Genomic DNA, 19,386 nt, shown 5'->3' on the forward strand with positions numbered 1-19,386 from the left:
CATCCTCAATGATGGCGGAGTCCAGCACATGAGTGCAAAGGACAAGGATGAAGTGTTTGCAACCATCTTCAGCCAGAGGTGCCGAGTGGATGATCCATCTCGGCCTCCTCCCGATATCCCCACCATCACAGCAGCCGGTCTTCAGCCAATTCGATTCACTCCACGTGATATCAAGAAACGGCTGAGTGCACTGGATACAGCAAAGGCAATGGGCCCCGACAACATCCTGGCTGTAGTACTGAAGTCTTGTGCTCCAGAACTAGCTGTGCCTCTAGCCAAGCTGTTCCAGTTCAGCTACAACACTGGCATCTACTCGACAATGTGGAAAATTGCCCAGGTATGTCCTGTCCACAAAAAGCAGGACAAATCCAATCCGGACAATTACCGGCCCATCAGTCTACTCTCAATCATCAGCAAAGTGATGGAAGGTGTCGTTGACAGTGCTATCAAGCGGCACTTACTCACCAATAACCTGCTCACCGATGCTCAGTTTGGGTTCCGCCAGGACCACTCGGCTCCAGACCTCATTACAGCCTTGGTCCAAACATGGACAAAAGAGCTGAATTCCAGAGGTGAGGTGAGAGTGACTGCTCTTGACATCAAGACATCATTTGACCGAGTGTGGCACCAAGGAGCCCTAGTAAAATTGAAGTCAATGGGAATCAGGGGGAAAACTCTCCAGTGGCTAGAGTCATACCTAGCACAAAGGAAGATGGTAGTGGTTGTTGGAGGCCATTCATCTCAGCCCCAGGACATTGCTGCAGGAGTTCCTCAGGGCAGTGTCCTAGACCCAACCATCTTCAGCTGCTTCATCAATGACCTTCCCTCCATCATAAGGTCAGAAATGGGGATGTTCGCTGATGATTGCACAGTGTTCAGTTCCATTCGCAACCCCTCAAATAATGAAGCAGTGCGAGCGTGCATGCAGCAAGACCTGGACAACATCCAGGCTTGGGCTGATAAGTGACAAGTAACATTCGCGCCAGACAAGTGCCAGGCAATGACCATCTCCAACAAGAGAGAGTCTAACCACCTCCCCTTGACATTCAATGGCATTACCATTGCCAAATCCCACACCATCAACATCCTGGGGGTCACCATTGACCAGAAACTTAACTGGACCAGGCATATAAATACTGTGGCTACAAGAGCAGGTCAGAGGCTGGGTATTCTGCTGTGAGTGACTCACCTCCTGACTCCCCAAGGCCTTTCCACCATCTACAAGGCACAAGTCAGGAGTGTGATCGAATACTCTTCATTTGCCTGGATGAGTGCAGCTCCAACAACACTCAAGAAGCTCGACACCAACCAGAACAAAGCAGCCCGCTTGATTGGCACCCCATCCACCACACTAAACATTCACTCCCTTCACCACTGGTGCACAGTGGCTGCAGTGTGTACCATCCACAGGATGCACTGCAGCAACTCGCCAAGGCTTCTTCAACAGCACCTCCCAAACCCACAACCTCTACCACCTAGAAGGACAAGGGTGCAGGCACATGGGAACAACACCACCTGCACGTTCCCCTCCAAGTCACACACCATCCTGACTTGTAAATATATCGCCGTTCCTTCATCGTCTCTGGGTCAAAATCCTGGAACTCCCTTCCTAACAGCACTGTGGGAGAACCTTCACCACACGGTCTGCAGCGGTTCAAGAAGGCGGCTCACCACCACCTTCTCAAGGGCAATTAGGGATGGGCAATAAAGGTTGGCCTCGCCAGCGACGCCCACATCCCATGAATGAATAGAAAAAAAATAGAGGGAGGTGGAGAAGCAGAATGGTTTCGGGAGGGATTTCCAGAGGCGGCTGAAGCCGCGGATGCATTGGAGGCCAAAGTCAGAGGATCAGACAGTTTTGGGACAGCTGTAGGGCTGTCAGAGGTTGGCAGGGCCGAGGCCATGAAGGGATTTTAACATCGTGATGGGACCTGAAACAGGAGCTTTGTGGCTGGAAGAGGAAGAGGATGGGAGAAGGTAACATACCCCAGAAACAAACTAAAATAGGGGATAAAATTATTTAAGCACCCCCGATTGCTCCATTGGTAAATATATGGGATATATACTCACAGCAGGGAGCAGGCAGCAGTTACTCATACGTTGGGTTTACTGGTCCGTTAATTTCCCGGCTCCCAACTCATCAGTCACATAGAGCAACTTTAAAGTAAATTTGCTCGGCCGACTGCTGGGAAGGGAACAAATTGAATCTTCCTGACTACCAGCCTTTAGTGAATCTGGCTGTGCAAGACTTGCCAATCTTAATACAACCACTACACCCAGTATAAAAGCAAGTCAGCATTCCATTTCTGTGTAGTCTTGTTTCAAAACACTAGTGGGGATAGGGTTGCCAACCCTCCAGGATTGCCCTGGAGTCTCCAGGAACTGAAGATTGATCGACAGGACACTGCTGGGAGCAACCCAGGAGAAAAATCATAGGGGCGTTAAAAAAAAACATTAATTTTCTTTGAACCCTTCTGATTATTAGTTATAAAAATGTTGGTGATGGGAAAGAAAAGACTGTTTGACTGACAGTCAAGAATCATCCAATCGTGTAATGAAGATTCTGTTCGCTTTCCAATTGGCCGTGGGAAGGCGGTGTGCAGTGAGAATGGACGTGTTGGACGACCAATGGCTGAAGTGTGGGGGCAGGGCAGTTGGAGAGAGGAGGTCATGTGATGAAACCTCCAGGAATACATTCAGCCAGAGTTGGCAACCCTAAGTGAGGGAGGGGTGGAAGGATTTGTGAGTATCTGTAACAAAACACTGAACACTAGCAACGTTGGTGAGGATTTGCCTGCAGCAACGTTCTTCTGGCACGGACAGTTTGCTGTTAGCACTGTGGATTCTTGTTTTTATTTTGCTTGCATTCCGATTAGGTTTGCTGCTGGTGTGTGGGATTTTTTAAAAAAAACATTTGATAGCACATTATAATTATACAACTTAGTTAGGTATTATTTACAGTACACACTAAAAGTAGCATTTTAGAATGTCAAGTCTGCAAAGTGCTAAGTTGTCTGGGAAAAGAAGGTTTTAAAAAAGAGAGAGAGAATGCTGCAAAGATACAGCGGGTACTGGCCACTTTTTACATTGCCACTTGTTTACCTTGGGTTGTGGGACTGCACCCTTGAGCTATCTCTCCACGTTTACATTGCTAAAACCTTATTCTGACAGGATCCTGCTGCTGGATTAAGGGAGTTAAGTTAAACAGTATGAATGTGTGGAACCACTCTTCCACTAACAGAAGTACAGAATCTTACAACACCAGGTTATAGTCCAACAAAAAATTGTTGGACTATAACCTGGTGTTGTAAGATTCTGTACATTTGTCAACCCCAGTCCATCACCGGCATCTCCACATCATGACTAACAGAAGTGAACAAGCCTCCAATGTTTAAGCACCTCCTGAGAGTTCTGACAAATTATTAACGTTTTTCTAAATGGTGCGAAGCTAGGAACTGTGGAGGAGCAGAGAGATTTCGGGGTCCACAGAAATCACTACAGACGAGTGGACAGGTACAAAAAATAATTTAAAAGGCTAATGGAATGTTAGCCTACATCTCATGGGGACTGGAATACAAAAGAAATTACGTTACAGTTGTATAAAGCTCTGGTTAGACCACATCTGCAGTACGGCGTTCAGTTCTGGGCACCGCACCTCAGGAAGGACGGCCTTGGAGGGGCTAAAATGGTTAAATCATGAGGACAGGCTGCATAGACTAGGCTTGTATTCTCTTGCGTAAAGAAGATTAAGGGGTGATATAATTGAGGTGTTAAATATGATTAAAGAAATCGATAGGGTAGATCGAGCAAAACTATTTCCCCTGGTGGGAGAGTCCAGAACAAGAGGGTATAACCTTAAAATTAGAACTAAGCAGTTCAGGATTGATGTCAGGAAGCACTTCTTCACACAAAGGGTAGTGGAAATCTGGAACTCTCTCCCCCAAAAAGCTGTTGAGGCTGGGGGACAATTGGAAATTTAAAAACTGAGATTGACAGATTTTTGTTAGGCAAGGGTATTAAGGGTTGCAGAACCAAGGCAGGTAAATGGAGTTAAGATACAGATCAGCCATGATCTAATTGAATGGTGGAACAGGCTTGAGGGGCTGAATGGCCTACTCCTGTTCCTATGTTCCTCCTCACAATGTTAACCTGTCTTTTCCGTTTCTGGTACCTGTTGTATATTTCCAGCATTTTCTTTTTGCTTTTATAGGAAGACTGAAATATTAAATACCGAATTGTTTGTTAACTCCCATCGTCTTCAGCCCCTGCCACAAATTCCGTACCCTTGCCACCAATTCCATCTCTTTTCCATCCCCCCCCCACCCCACTTCGTCTCACCATTGGCGTCTGTGCCTTCAGCTGCCTATGCTCCACGCTCCTGGAATTCCCTCCTTAAACCTTCCACCTCTTTCCCCCTTGTTCTCCTCTTTTAAGACCCTCCTTAAAGCCAATCTCTTTTACCAAGCTTTTGGTTGTCCTTCCTAATATTTCCTCCTTTGGCGTGATGTTCATTTTTTCTTTACCCTTCTGTGAAGCACCTTGGGATGTTTTTGCCATGTTAAAGGTGCTATATAAATGCAAGTTTTTGTTGTTAACTGCATCTAATCACATAATTAGTGTTGGATGGGATGTCAAATGTCAATTATCTTGACACTGGCCTAAGAGAGGACCAACCTGTACCTGCACCTTTCCCCTCTACTCCAACAAACTCATCTTGTTTTTAGTGTGGGACTGCACCTGTACTCCGTGGCTGACCAGTTGCAGAAAATGTCACCTTTAATGTGTGTTTTTATTATGGAATTGCTTTGCTTCCACAATGTATTAAGGCTGCTGGGGCTGTGAGTTCATCCCATCTGCGTGGTGGCAACACTGAAGTGACTGTATATGTAGGGTACATATGTAGCGTGGATAAACATTTAAAGCTGAGAAAGATGAGGAGAAAACAGAGCAGTGGAATTTGGATTGCTATAGCAAAGAGCTAGCATAGACATGACGGGCCTTATGGCCACTGTCTGTGCTGTAAACTTCAACAACAACTTGCATTTATATAGCACCTTTAACGTTGTAAAATCTCCCAATGCGCTTCACAGGAGCGATTATCAAACAAAATTTGACACCGAGCCACATAAGTAGATATTAGGACAGGTGACCAAAATCTTGGTCAAAGAGGAAGGTTTTAAGGAGCCTCTTAAAGGAGGAGAGAGGTAGAGGGGTTTAGGGAGGGAATTCCAGAGCTTAGGGCCTAGGCAGCTGAAGGCATGGCCAATAATGGTGGAGCGATTAAAATCGAGGATGCGCAAGAGGCAAGAATTGGAGGGACGCAGAGATCTCGGATGGTTGTAGGGCTGAAGGAGGTTACAGAGATAGGGAGGGGTATGGCCATGCAGGGATTTTAAAATCGAGGCGTTGCGAGACCGGGAGTCAATGTAGGTCAGTGAGCACAGGGGTGATGAGTGAACGGGACTTGGTGCGAGTTAGGATACGGGCAGCAGAGTTTTGGAATGAGCTCAAGTTTATGGAGGATGGAAGCTGGGAGGCCGCCCAGGAGAGCATTAGAATAGTCAAGTCTGGAGGTAACAAAGGCATGCCTGAGGGTTTCAGCAACAGATGAACCGAGGCAGGAGTGGATACAGGCGATGTAACGAAGGTGGAGGTAGGCGGTCTTGGTGATGGAGCGGATATGTGGTCAGGAGCTCATCTCAGGGTCAATTAGGAAACCAAGGTTGCAAATGGTCTGGTTCAGCATCAAATAGTGGCCAGGGAGAGGAATGGAGTCGGTGGCTAGGGAACGGAGTTTGTGGCGGGGACGGAAGACAACGGCTTCGGTCTTCCCTGCATTTAGTTGGAGTAAATTTTTGCTCATCCATTACTGGATGTTGGACATGCAGTGTGACAAATCAGAGACAGTGGAGGGGTCGAGGGAGGTGGTGGCAGCTGAACCTGTGCACCTGCATATTAGCTTTCAGTGACTCATGTACAAGGACACTCAAGTCCCTTTGAACATCAACATTTCTCAATCTCTTACCATTTATAAAATACTCTGCATTTCTGTTTTTCCTACCAAATTGAATAACTTCATATTTTTCCACATTATATTCCATCTGCCATGTTCTTGCCCACTCACTTAGCCTGTCGATATCCCCTTGAAGCCTCTTTGCATCCTCCTCACAACTCACATTCTCATCTAGTTTTGTGTCATCAGCAAACTTGGAAATATTACATTTGGTCCCCTTATCCAAATCATTGATATAGATTGTGAATAGCTGGGGCCCAAGCACCGATCCCTGCTGTACCCCACTAGTCACAGTCTGCCAACCTGAAAAAGACCCGTTTATTCCTACTCTCCGTTTTTTGTAAGTTAACTAACTCTCAATCCATGCCAGTATATTATCTCCAATTCCATGTGCTCTAATTTTGTTCACCAACCTCCTGTTTGGGACCTTATCAAAAGCCTTCTAAAAATCCAAATACACCACATCCACTGGTTCTCTCTTATCTATTCTACCAGTTACATCCTCAAAGAACTCCAATAGGTTTGTCAAACATGATTTCCCTTTCATAAATCCATGTTGACTCTGCCAAATCCTATTATTATTTTCTAAGTGTCCTGTTATCACATCCTTTATAATAGATTCCAGCATTTTCCTACTACTGATGTTAGGCTAACAGGTCTGTAGTTCCCTTTTTTCCCTCTCCCTCCTTTATTAAATAATGGGGTTACATTTGCTACCCTCCAATCTGCAGGAAGTGTTCCAGAATCTATAGAATTTTGGAAGATGACAACCAATGCATCCACTATCTCTATAGCCTCCTCTTTCAAAACCCTGGGATGTGGATCATCAGGTCCTTGGGATTTATTGACTTTCAGTGCCATTAATTTCTCTAGTACTTTTTTTTTACTAATACTAATTTCCTTCAATTCCTCATTCTCGCCAGTCCCTTGGTTCTCTAGTATTTCTGGGAGGTTTTTGTGTCTTCTTCCGTGAAGACAGACACAAAGGGCCCGATATTAGGAGGGCGGGGAGTTCGCAGCGGGGGGTCAACCAGGCGCGTGGGTAACGCACCCAGTGAAATCGGGGTGCTCCGCACGCAATCGTAGGCTAATTGCAGCCACTTACCTTTGCTTCCGGGTTTTGCGCTAGAAAGCTGCGCGGCGGGCGGACTGCGCATGTGCAGCATAGGCTGTCAGCTGGAGGAGCCCTATTTAAAGGGGCAGTCCTCCACTGACAGATTTGGCAGAAAATAGGAAACATTTCAGCATGGAGCAGCCCAGGGGGAAGGCTGCTCCCAGGTTTAATGATGCCTCACTCCAGGTCTTATTGGATGGGGTGAAGAGGAGGGGGAAGACAGAGATCTTCCCTCCGGCGGACGGGAGGAAGTGGCCTGCCTCTGCCACCAAGAAGGCCTGGCTCGAGGTGGCAGAGGAGGTCACCTGCACCACCAACATATCACGCACCTGCATACAGTGCAGGAGGCGCTTCAATTATCTAAGTAGGTCAGCTGAAGTGAGTACACTTACTCATTCCCCTACACGCCGTCTGCCACATCACCGCCCCCACCCCACATCTCCTTCTGCACTGCCAACACTACTCTATCCCATCACTCCTCACACCCACTCAAAGCTCATCCTCATCTTACCTGCACTTACTCACCTCGCCAGTACTCATCCCGCCACTACCACTCAACCCAATCCTCATACAATCTCATGGCCCTATCTCATACTCACCCTCTCGTGCATCTCTTTCACAGTCAGCCTCACTCAACCTGCCACCACCTGTGCTGCAGCCACAGGGCATGCATCACGTATGTGCAGTATGCAGCGTAAGGCAAACGTGTCGTGAGCATGGAGGGGATGCACAAGGGTGTTTGAGGGTTTGTCATGGTTTTTACTTATATTTAATTTCTGATCAACTCACATAACATATTATATTGTCACCGCTACTGCCACGTCTTCACGAATCTTGTCTGGTTTGTGCAATAATGCCCTTTCCTGAGGATCACAATGAAGACCCACAACTGATGCCACCCATTGTGTCACTGCAGAGCTGGTGTAGGTGTATTTGCAGGGCTCTTTTGTGCAGACGACTGAGAGATGTCGGCAATGTCCCCAGTGGCACCCTGGAAGGATGTGGAGGAGAAGTTGTTGAGGGCAGTGGTGACTTTGACGGCGACAGGCAAGAAGATGGTGCTCGGGCCAGCCAGGAGCAGCTCGGCATGAAGGAGGCTGCAGATGTCCACGACTACTTGTCGAGTGACTCTGAGCCTCTGTGTGCACTGCTGCTCAGAGAGGTCCAGGAAGCTGAGCCTCGGTCTGTAGACCCTGTGGCGAGGGTAGTGCCTTCTGCGACGCATCTCTCTCTGCCATTGCTCTCCCTACTGCTGTGCAGGTGGATGTGTCACAGCACTGTGTTGTGGGGCTCCACGTGTCCGAGGTGGACGGTGAGGCTGGTGATGCTGTTTGCCCTCCAAGGAGGTCATGACTGCAGCTAAGGCGGCCCCCATCCGGCAGATGTACATTTGAGGGGGTCCGCAATGAAGTGTGCAAGTTGGTGAATTTTATTGTTAGGAGGAGGGTAGTGGAGGCCAAACTTTGTCCAAAGTGACAGAGTGGCCTCCTGCAATGAGTGAGGGTCTCCCCACTCCCCACAATCCCCACCCACCCCCCCTTTAATTGCTGGCGGGAGTCCCACATGCGGGGGCTGCGCGCACATGTCAGCGCGTCACCGGGGAACCCGGAAGTGGGCGGGTTCGAGCGGGGCTCTGGACCCGCCCCAGGAATCCCCGATTTTCGCAGCCCCCACCCCGGCACGAACATACCTGCTCGGGGGTGCGAAAATCGAGCCCAAAGTATTTGTTTAATTTCTCTGGCATTTCCTTATTCCCCATTTTAAATTCTCGCATCTCTGTCTGTAAGGGATCCACATTTGCCTTTGCCAGTCTTTTCCTTTTTACATACCTATAGAAGCTTTTAAAGTCCGTTTTTATGTTTCTCGCGAGTTTACTCTCATATTCTATTTTCTCTCTGTATCAATTTCTTGGTCCTCCTTTGCTGAATTTTAAAATGCTCCCAATCCTCAGGCTTGCTGCTTTTTCTGGCAACTTTATATGCCGACTTCTTTGATTTAATACTATCTTTAATTTCTCTTGTTAGCCACGGTTGGACCACTTTTCCTGTTGGGTTTTTGTGCCTTAAAGGAATATATATTTGTTGCAAGTTATGTATTAATTCTTTAAATGCTAGCCATTGCCTGTTTACCATCATTCCTTTTAATGTAGTTCCCCAGTCATCCACAGCCAATTTGTGCCTCGTACCTTCGTAGTTTCCTTTGTTTAGATTTAAGACCTTAGTTTCGGATTGGACGACATCACTTTCAAACCTAATGAAGAATTCTATCACATTCCTAATGAATTATTATCACTCTTCCCTAAGGGCTCCTTTACAACAAGATTATTAATTAACCCTTTCTCATTGCACAATACTAGATCTAAAATAGCCTGTTCCCTCAACATACTGATCTAGAAATCCATCTCATTCATATACATTCCAGGAATTCGTCCTCCACAGTATTAGTGCTAATTTGATTTGCCACAATCAATATGTAGATTAAAGTCCCCCATGATTACTGTATTACCCTTGTTACATGCACTTCTAATTTCCTGCTTTATACTGTGCCCTACATTACCATTACTGTTTGGAGGCCTATTAACAACTCCCACCAATGTTTTCTGCCTCTTGCTGTTTCTTAGCTCCACCCAAACTGAATCTACATCTTGATCATCTGAGCCAAGATCCTTTCTCACTATTATACTGATCTCATCCTTTATTAACAGCGCTACCCCACCTCCTTTCCTTTTTTGCCTGTCCTTCCTAAATGTCGAATATCCTTGAATATTCAGTTCCCAGCCTTGGTCACCCTGCAGCCACGTCTCTGTAATGGCAATTAGATCACACCCATTTACTTCTATTTGTGCCGTCAATTCATCTACCTTGTTGCGAATGCTGCGTACATTCAGATAAAGTGCCTTTAGTTTTGCCTTTTGGTTGAGGGTGGAGGAGGCAGGGGAGAGGGGTTTAAGAAGACGGTTTGTCGTGAAGAGAAACTGGGGGTTATCTTTGCACTCTAGGATGATCCTGGAATAGTGAGCAGTTTTGGCAGAGGAAAGCAGGGCCCGATTGTGCTTTATGTGGTCCAGCCAGATCTAGCTATGAATGGCTAAACCAGTTGTCTGCCATAAACGTTCAAGTTGGCATCCCTTGGACTTAAGGAAGCAGAGATGAGGGCCGTACCAGGGGGAGGGCCCAGGGTGAAAGAGAATAATGGTTTTAATGGGTACAAGGATATCAAAGGTGGAGGTGAGGGGGTGATTGAGCAGATCGGTAGCTGCAGAAATGTTGTGGTGAATGGAGGGCCAAAGGCAGCTGAAGGCATGGCCACCAAAGGTGGAACAATTCAAATCGTGAAGGCGTAAGAGGCCAGAATTGGAGAAGCACAGAGATCTCGGAGGGTTATAGAGCTGGAGGAGGTTATAGCAATAGGGAGGGGAGAGACTATCGAGGGATTTGGTACCAAGGACGAGAATTTTAAAATCGAGGTGTTGCCAGACACGGGTGATGGGTGAACAGGGCTTGGTGTGAGCTAGGATACAAGCAGCAGAATTTTAGATGAACTCAAGTTTACAGAGGATGCAAGGTGGGAGGCCAGCCAGGAGAGCATTGGAATAGAGCATGGATGAGGGTTTCAGCAGCAGATGTGCTGAGGCAGGGGCAGAGATGGGTGATCAAACCAATCGTTTGCCTCCAACAGCTATGGGAGAAACCAGCTCTCGAGGTGATTGTGCAGTTTGCAATATGATTTCAATCCTGCTGATAGCTCTGATGACAATGAAGTGTGACCTGGGAACTGGCCTTGGTGACCTGGGAAGGCTGCGGAGTGGTGGCCATAATGAAGAATGGCTCTAGCTCCTTGAATCAGTTCTCCAAAGAGGGTACAAAGTGCCTTGAACCGTGATATACAAAGCCTTGGATGTACAGTAATCTGAACTACAGCCTCCATTGAGATTAAATGGAGATAAAAGCTGAGGCTGAAAATGTTATTGCACACAATTGATAAGCTTGGATTTGTTATTAATGAGAAACTGGAGTGTGGATCTAATTGTGAATTATTCAGGTATTTACATTCAAATTGTCCCGTGCACCGCCCTGTATTTGAAGTTATAGCCAAAAAATACTGCAATAAGGTTGCAAATTCATTTGGCAACAGTGTTAATTTTTCAGACCGACAGACATCTCCCAAAATCTGTTACATGCTGTAAAATCAAAACGAATGATTGTCATCGCTGGTGACGAGTAACACTTGTTAAGATCGTATGTTAAGATTGACTCGTGAACACAAAGCTTGTCAAATAGTTCGAGGTCCTTCAAGCGCGAAATCGATTAACAATGAAGCAGCAATAACACTGCGGACACACACACACACACACACATGAATTAAAACAGGAGGGTTAAACCCCTCGGCAGGGTACTTCCAATATGAAAATTTTTTTTCACATCGTTCACCTGACGAAGGGGGAAGCCTCCGAAAGCTTGTGAATTTAAAATAAAATTGCTGGACTATAACTTGGTGTTGTAAAATTGTTTACAAATATGAAAAGATCGTACAGCTTTAAAATCTAGCGATGAGATACAGGTTATATTACCGCGCATTTGACATTCAGCGGCTGGCTCGAATTGCACAGTGTGTTGGACTGGGATTGAGAGACGAGTTATGAAGCTGCGGGTAAAAAGCAATCCCCCCCCCCCCACGACTTCTTTTTTTTGCATCCTTAATCCTGCAGGTTGGAGGAGGCTGACGCCATTTCCTGGGCTGGATTCACGCATGCTCGTGTGGGCTGGGGAGGATTTTGGTTAATTTCGGTGCAGAGATCCGGAGCCCGAGCTTTCCCCATCTGTGTGAAACTGCTCCGTCCAGTTTCCTTTTATTTCCCCCCCCCGCCCCTCCGTGTCGGTTTCTGGCAATTGATCAGCGCCGCTCCTCGCTGGAGTAGCGGGCAGCCTGCACTCGCTGCTCGATACTTTGTATCTCTTACCTGTTCTCTCCTCCTCCTCCTCGGCTCTCTCTGTGTCTCTCTCCTCGGCTCTCTCTGTGTCTCTCTCCTCGGCTCTCTCTGTGTCTCTCTCCTCGGCTCTCTCTGTGTCTCTCTCCTCCAAGCGATCGGGGGGAGGGAGGGAGGGAGGAAATGTTGGGCTTATTGCGGCGGACTTTCGGGCGCCGCACGGTGCGCCGACACGCGGAGAAGGAAAAGCAAAGAGAAGCGCAGAGGTCGAGCACCCACATCCCAGCGGCCGGAGACAGCAGGTCGATCATCACCTGCAGGGTCTCGCTGCTGGACGGCAGCGATGTCAGCGTCGATTTGCCGGTAGGAGAAGTGTTTTTTATTTTTTTTTTTGTTTACTACTACGTGAAATTCAACTGTAGTTTACACCTATTGCATTACTAATGAATGACCTACAATTGAGGGTCGTAGGAGGAGCTCTCGAAATAATCCTAGGTCTGTTTGGGGGTGGGGGCGAGGGAAAGAGTAAAAAATATTTATTTGAATTTCTTTTTCTTAAACGCAATATAAAACTTCCATTGACTCGTCTGAAAATTCCTATTTTAAAGACTCTTCAGGTATTGCGAGCAATGTGTATGTGTGTGTTTTTTTTAAATTAACTTATTAAAATAATGCGTGTCCTGGACACACTTTGCAGCATTTTTTTCGACCTGCTTATTCTTCTCGATAAGATTTTATGAGCCCGAGGAAGCTATTGATTGGGGCAAGTGATTTAGCGCGGACACGATTTCAAATTTCGCCGCTTATCCCCCGTGCAGTGAGTGGGGGTTTGCTGCCCTGGTATCACGATTTTACTTTTTTTTAAAAAAACCCTCAGGTCTGGAAATGCCAGATTCTCAGCCATGTCAAATTAATTGCCTATCAACATCCTCATTAATAATACCAAAAACACTGTATGATACTGGAGGGAGGGTCTTTCTGGTATTAGGCGATCTGTGTTCCTATAAAGCTTCTAATGCCCACACTAGTTACTAATGTACCAAGTGCTAATCAAAAAGAAAAACACGTGAATACTGGAAATTTGAAATAAAAACGGAAAATGTTGGCAGTACCCAGCAGGTCAGTCAGTGTCTGAAAGCAAAATAGGTTAACGTTTTATGTTGAGACACTTGGTCAGTCCTAGTGGTCTTGGATCAAATACTCGCATCTCTACCTCTTACAGTAAACTGTTTTATTTTTCTTATTTGTTAATAAAATCCCTGTGTTTCTGGTAAACCCTTGCTCTGGAGGGTTTACATGGGTGAAGCAATATGACTAGTTACTAAAAAATCTGGACACTCAGTTGAGTGGTGAGAAATTAAGTTAGATCATACATCAGATCTAAATGTACTTGGTTACAGTACATACATTCATATTTTAACACTGAAACTGTTATAACCAGGCTGGGCATAAGACCTTAGTATCAATAGCACTGAGTCAGAAGGTTGTAGGTTTCAGCACATCATGTTAGCTGACACTTCAATGTAGTACCTGAGGGGGTGCTGCATTGTTGGAGGTGCCATCTTTTGGATGGGAGGTTAAATTTAAGCCCCATCTGCATGCTTGGGTGGATGTAAAAGATCCTGTGACGCTATTTGAAGAAGAGCAGGAAGTTCATTGGTGTCCGCCCTCAACCAACATCACCAAAAACAGATTAAAGAACTGAAAGAGGGCATATTCGGTCCATCGTGTCTATGCTGGCTCTTGGCTGGAGCAATCCAAAACGAATCCACTGCCCCGCGCTCTCCTCATTGCCCTGTATATTCCTCTGCATCAAATGTTTATCTACTCTTTCATTTAAAAAACAATGGTCTCTGTTTCAACTACTTCCTGTGGCAAAGCATTCCATGCTCCAACAACCCTGTATAATTAAATTTCTCATAACCCTCTCCACTTTCTTCGTGACAACTTTTAAATCGATGACTCTCTTGTCACTAACTCTCCAACTCGAGGATTTAGACTTTCTCTATTCATCCTATCAAAATCCTTCATAATCTTTTAAAAACCTCTGTTCAATCTCCTCTTAGCCCTCTCCGCTTAATTGGAAATAGTCCCAGTATCTCAAGTTTCTCCTCATAACTATAGTTTCTCATCCCTGGTATTATCTTGGTGAACCTATGTGCTCTTATGTTTTTAATATCCTTTCTATAAAACTGCACACAGTAACTGTGGCCTATCCATTATCTGCTCATTCATTCGCTTGCTACGTGTGGGACCTTGCTACTTGCAAACTGACTGCTGTATTTGCCTACATAATAACTTGTGAGTGCACTTCAAAAGTAATCCATTGGTTTGAAGTACTTTCGGATGACTTGAGAATGTAATAATGTACTATATAAATGCAATTTCTGTCATTTTTACCACATGTATTTGGCTGTTGTCATTCTTCCAGTCAGATCTTCCGGTACACAGTCCCACCATCTCAGCTTTGTCTTTCTGCACTTTCCTATTTAGAAACACTATCCAAATGTCTCAGTACATCACAGTCATGGTCACATTAGTTATGAATCAGACGAGGACCTAAGCCCCATGCTCCCATCTCTTGATCATCTGTTGAATCCACTTTGGTTGCGCTGTTTACTTGCTTAACTTCTTGCTTCTTGAGGTACATCAAGCAGGCATCTAGGACACGTGCAGCCTTTTTATGGTGCTTTCTCCCTGACATTCATAAATAACACAGAGCTGCTTTCTTGACTTATAGTTAATCATGCCAATAAATTGACTAACTGTCTCACTCATGGTCGGTGCAATAAATTAGTGGTTAATTGTGTTTGTTTCCTTTACTTTAAGCCCATAAATATTAAAAAATCAATTATGTTGATGCAATAATTTACTTTACAATTGGGCTCAAGGCTATCAATGGATTGTCATTGCTAATTAATCAGATTATTGATTTAGTTGATGTGTTTGCTACTTGCCAGTTAGCTGTACTCTTGCTATAAATTCTACACATGAAGTTGCTTCCCTTTGTCGCTTTTGGTCACTTGTCCTCTGTACTTTTGCTGCTTCCCTGAGCTTTAGCCCCAAATTTAGTCTGTCTGGTGTAGGACTTTGGTCTGTTTGCATGCTTTTCTTTTGGTCTCTCCAGACTGTACTACTTGAATGTCAGCCTTGGCTCAGTGGTAGCACTATCTCTTCTGTCAGGTGGTTGTGGGTTCAAGCCCCACTCCAGGACTTGAGCACATAATTTAGGCTGACACTTCAGTGCAGTGTTGAGGGAGCGCTGTACTGTCGGAGGTGTGGGTTGAGATGCTAAACTGAGGCCCTGTCTGCGCGCTCAGGTGGATGTAAAAGATTCCATGACCCTATTGGAAGAAGAGCAGGGGAGTTATACTGATGTCCTGGTCAATATTTATCCCTCAACCAACATTACTAAAACTGATTAACCGGTTATTTATCTCATTGCCATTTGTGGGACTTTGCTGTGCTCAAATTTGCTGCAGCACTTGAGATATAATTTTTGTACTGTAGCGACTAGAACTGTATGTGCTACATTCTAAGTGCGCTCTCACCAATGATTTATTAAGTGGCAGGATTACCTCACTAATTCAGCTCATTATTGACCTTTTAATATATCCCAACATCTGATTTACTTTACTCACTGCCACCGAGCATTGTTGGGATAGCTTCAATTTATTGTCAATCATGACCCCCAGATTTCTTTCGTTTTCCATGCACATTAATTTCTTTCCATTTAAGTAATAATCCCTTCCTGGATTTTTGCCCCCATGTGAAGCACTTTGCATTTCTCGACATTGAACTTCATCTGCCACTTGTCTGCCCAATATCCAAGTGTATTCAAATCCTCTTGTAGCTTATCATGTTCAGCTTTGCAGGCTTCATTAGTTTTGTATCGTCAGTAAATTTAGCAATTGTGCTTGTGACTCCTAGCTCCAGATCATTTATGAAGCTATTCAACAAAAGGGGTCCCAAAACAGACCCAACTGGTAACCTCCTCCCAGGCTGATGACAGTCGATGTACCTCCATCCTCTGGGTTCTATCGGTCAATCAATTATGAATCCATTGTAAAACATTTCCACTGATTCCCGCTTTCTTTATTTTCTTTCCAGAGGAACTGTATCAAAGGCCTTACTGAAATCCAAGTACACCACATCCACTGCCTTACCCCTATCAAGCTTCTTTGTCACACCCTCAAAGAATACCAATGTTAGTTTGCCAAGATCTCCCCTTCAGAAACCCATATTGGCTGTCTTTTATGATTTTATTTCTATCCAGATGCTCCATAATCATATCTTTAATAAGAGTTTCCATAACTTAACCCACAATGGACATCAAACTCACTGGTCTGTAGTTTCCTGGGTCACTTTTGCTACCTTGAAAAAAATAGGAGTAAAATCTGCCTTTCTCTGATTCTTGGGCATCTCTTCAATATTCATTAATTTCTGGAAGATTTGTGCCAGGCTTCCTGTAATTTCCTCCCTTATCTCCTTAAGGATTTTTTTTCCATCTTATCTGACCCGTGAAATTTATTTACCTTCAGTTTGCACAGCTGTTCGGCAACCATGCTGGTAGTAATGTGAACAGTGTCAATAACTTAGCTCTGAAATACCCTTTAATTCCCTTTCTAGATAAAATAAGTTATCTGTCTCCTCCTTGGCAAAAAAAAAACTGATATAGCACTTTTACTGCCTGTATATCATCAATTGTCATGTCTTCATCTGATCATACTTTCAGTGGTCCCACTCCATCTCTTGTTTTTCTTTTAATATAATTAAAAAATAAATTAGTTTGAAGTACTAGCAGCTATTGGGATCAATTCGAGATGATGAGATAGGGGCATCATTGAAGAGGTGTGCTGCACAGCATTACTTTTTATTTAATTTCTTTCCCCGGGGCCAGTTTTTACCCCTCCCTCTTCTACCTGCCAGGTTCCAGTTCCATGGGCACCAGTTGTTCTTTAGTTCTTTGCCCAAGTGAACTGTTATTCATGTGTGAGAATTGATGGTAAGTAATGGCAGGCGAATCAACTGTAGACGGTATCACAGCTCAATCTTTCACTCTCCCAACATCCACACACATGCACTTCCAGCTGGGGTTCACTGAACAGCAGTCAGGTGTGCCTGATTTTTGTCTTCCGTCCCCCCCCCCCACCAAATCACAAACCCAGGGCCACTGGCTGTAGCCACCTAGTTGAGATCAGTTAACTCTGCACCGACCGGGGATTGAACCTTTGAAATGGGACCATTCCTGTTCTGTGTGGTTCCCCGCTCTCGGAGGGGGAGGTGACACCCAACACTAAAGCATGTTGGCTTAAGAGTGACTTTTTTTTGCCATAGCATATTGGTACCAGCATAATATTTATCCCTCAACAAACATCACTAAAAACAGATTATCTGGTCATTATCACATTGCTGTTTGTGGGAGCTTGCTGTGCGAAAATTGGCTGCTGCGTTTCCTACATTACAACAGTAACTACGCTTCAAAAGTACTTAATTGGTTGTAAAGCGCTTTGGGACGTCCTGAGGGTGTGAAAGGTGCTAATAAATACAGGTCTTTCTTTTAAACATATCTAGTGGCAAGATTACAGGAGAATCATAGAATGATATAGCATGGGAGGCCATTCGGCCCATTGGGCCTGTGCCAGCTCTTTGAAAGAGCTATCCAATTAGTCCCCCTGTCCTGCCTTTTCCCCATAGCCCTGCAATTTTTTTCCGTTCAACTATTTATCTAATTCCCTTTTGAAAGTTATTTTTGAATCTGCTTCCACCACTCTTTCAGGCAGCGCATTCCAGATCATCATAACTCAGAACAAAAAGAACCGCCTAACAATAGTACAGGGACGAGAATGTCCCCTTTAAATCCTTCGTTGCTAAAACTTAGAGTCCCATTTAAAATAATGGAAAGGCTTTTTTGTTTGTTTGATTGCTCTGCTTGTATTAAATTCCTTTGTTCTTATCTCCCCAACTTTAATGCTACACCTCAATCTAAATGTGGGATAGTCAAATTGAAGCAAGCCTTGTACAAATTCAAATAAATGTGAGGACACCTATGTGAATAAATCCCTTAGCAACACCATAGATTGCTGCAGTTGGATCATTGTATCCAGTTCTGCTGGACATATCTGCTTCTTCTGAAACTTAAAGGGGTTAGTGCTTTTAATATTGCATCCCATTTTATATACATATTTTTAAAAAAAAATTCAACACATCCCTACCCCTGAGGGGCTGAGAGCTGAAGTGGCATTGAGACCTCGCTGAGAAGATTGGTGGTGAGTTTGAACCCAGAATAACCAGAAATGTGCTTGCAGTAACAAGTGGTATTTTTTGAAAGATTTAAGTCATTAAGTTTGGGATTTTCTTGCTCTGAATCTTCAGTTTCACATACGTTTGTGATAATTATAAATCCTCTCACAGCAGAATATATGTTCAAGTCTGCACATGTGCAACAAAAGACATTGAACATAATTATGTAAAAATGCACAGCAATTGTAAAGAATCTCTTTGCAAGAAAGACTTGCACTTGTGTAGCAATCACCTTGAGGTGCTTCAAATACAACAAATTTTCAGCACGGTGACTGTTTTGCAGGTCGCTAAGCAGCACTTTGTATATGGCAAGATCCCACAAACAGCAACATATCAGGAGAGCAGGCCTTTTCCACGAATGCTCAGTTCAGTTGCATCTCTTGGTTTCTTGTCAGAGTTTTGTGACTGTTACACGCAAGTGCCGTAGTGCATTGTTCTGTTGGTACTGTTGACGTCATTAGAGATGGAGCAAACCAACTTGTCCATGGTGTGAGATTTTTCAAGTCTAAAGATTTGGTGCGAATACTTTATGTCCTGACTGGTGTGACAATGCACGAGAGAATAAACTTTCATACAAACTACTGTGAAAAATAACCTGCGGCATATTGAAGGAAAGGCATGATTTGACCCGGTTGCTGCAGTTTGCCCAACCCAGTGATGCTCTTCTTGTGCCATACCTTGAAGTGGCTGAGCGCAGAGATCTCGCAAAGGTTGCTGTTGCATCACAGTGGGGAGAGGGCTGTCAGGCCCATTTGCATCTTTACTATAGCACAGGCTTCCCTCCAGGTTGCCAGGGTCATGGGCACTAATGGGTGTTTTTGAACACCTGCAGGTCTTTTCTGGGGCCTTATTAAGAGGTGTGTAATGAGACTGGCGGGGTGGTGTTTGTCTCTGTTATGCCAGAGGCTTTAGGAGGAGGCTTGTGGTTTCCAGTCAGAGATTTCCTGGAGTTAGACTTCATTGCAGTAATACTTTGGGAGACTTAGTCCGCCCTTTTAGTTTTGGAGAGTTGGGCAGAGCCATCTCGGA

General features: G+C 44.8%; 1 protein-coding gene and 1 long non-coding RNA gene across 5 annotated transcripts in view; one reads left to right on the forward strand and one right to left on the reverse strand.

Annotated features, from left to right (window-relative positions):
* Positions 1–12,389, reverse strand: part of LOC137323535 (uncharacterized) — a 67,797-nt gene extending 55,408 nt beyond the window's left edge. The window contains exon 1 of one of the 2 annotated variants that reach the window (XR_010963382.1): positions 12,088–12,389. This is a non-coding gene — a long non-coding RNA (uncharacterized lncRNA). The remainder of the gene's footprint in view (positions 1–12,087) is intronic. The other variant, XR_010963381.1, reaches the window with a different exon arrangement.
* Positions 11,875–19,386, forward strand: part of epb41l5 (erythrocyte membrane protein band 4.1 like 5) — a 153,289-nt gene continuing 145,777 nt past the window's right edge. For 2 of the 3 annotated variants that reach the window (XM_067987105.1, XM_067987107.1), the window contains exon 1: positions 11,875–12,417. In XM_067987105.1, the coding sequence (XP_067843206.1) occupies positions 12,238–12,417 (180 nt within the window). In that variant the 5' untranslated portion in view covers positions 11,875–12,237. The remainder of the gene's footprint in view (positions 12,418–19,386) is intronic. The other variant, XM_067987106.1, reaches the window with a different exon arrangement.

The sequence above is a fragment of the Heptranchias perlo genome, chromosome 7 (genome assembly GCF_035084215.1).
Source record: "Heptranchias perlo isolate sHepPer1 chromosome 7, sHepPer1.hap1, whole genome shotgun sequence".
Classification (NCBI taxonomy): domain Eukaryota; kingdom Metazoa; phylum Chordata; class Chondrichthyes; order Hexanchiformes; family Hexanchidae; genus Heptranchias; species Heptranchias perlo.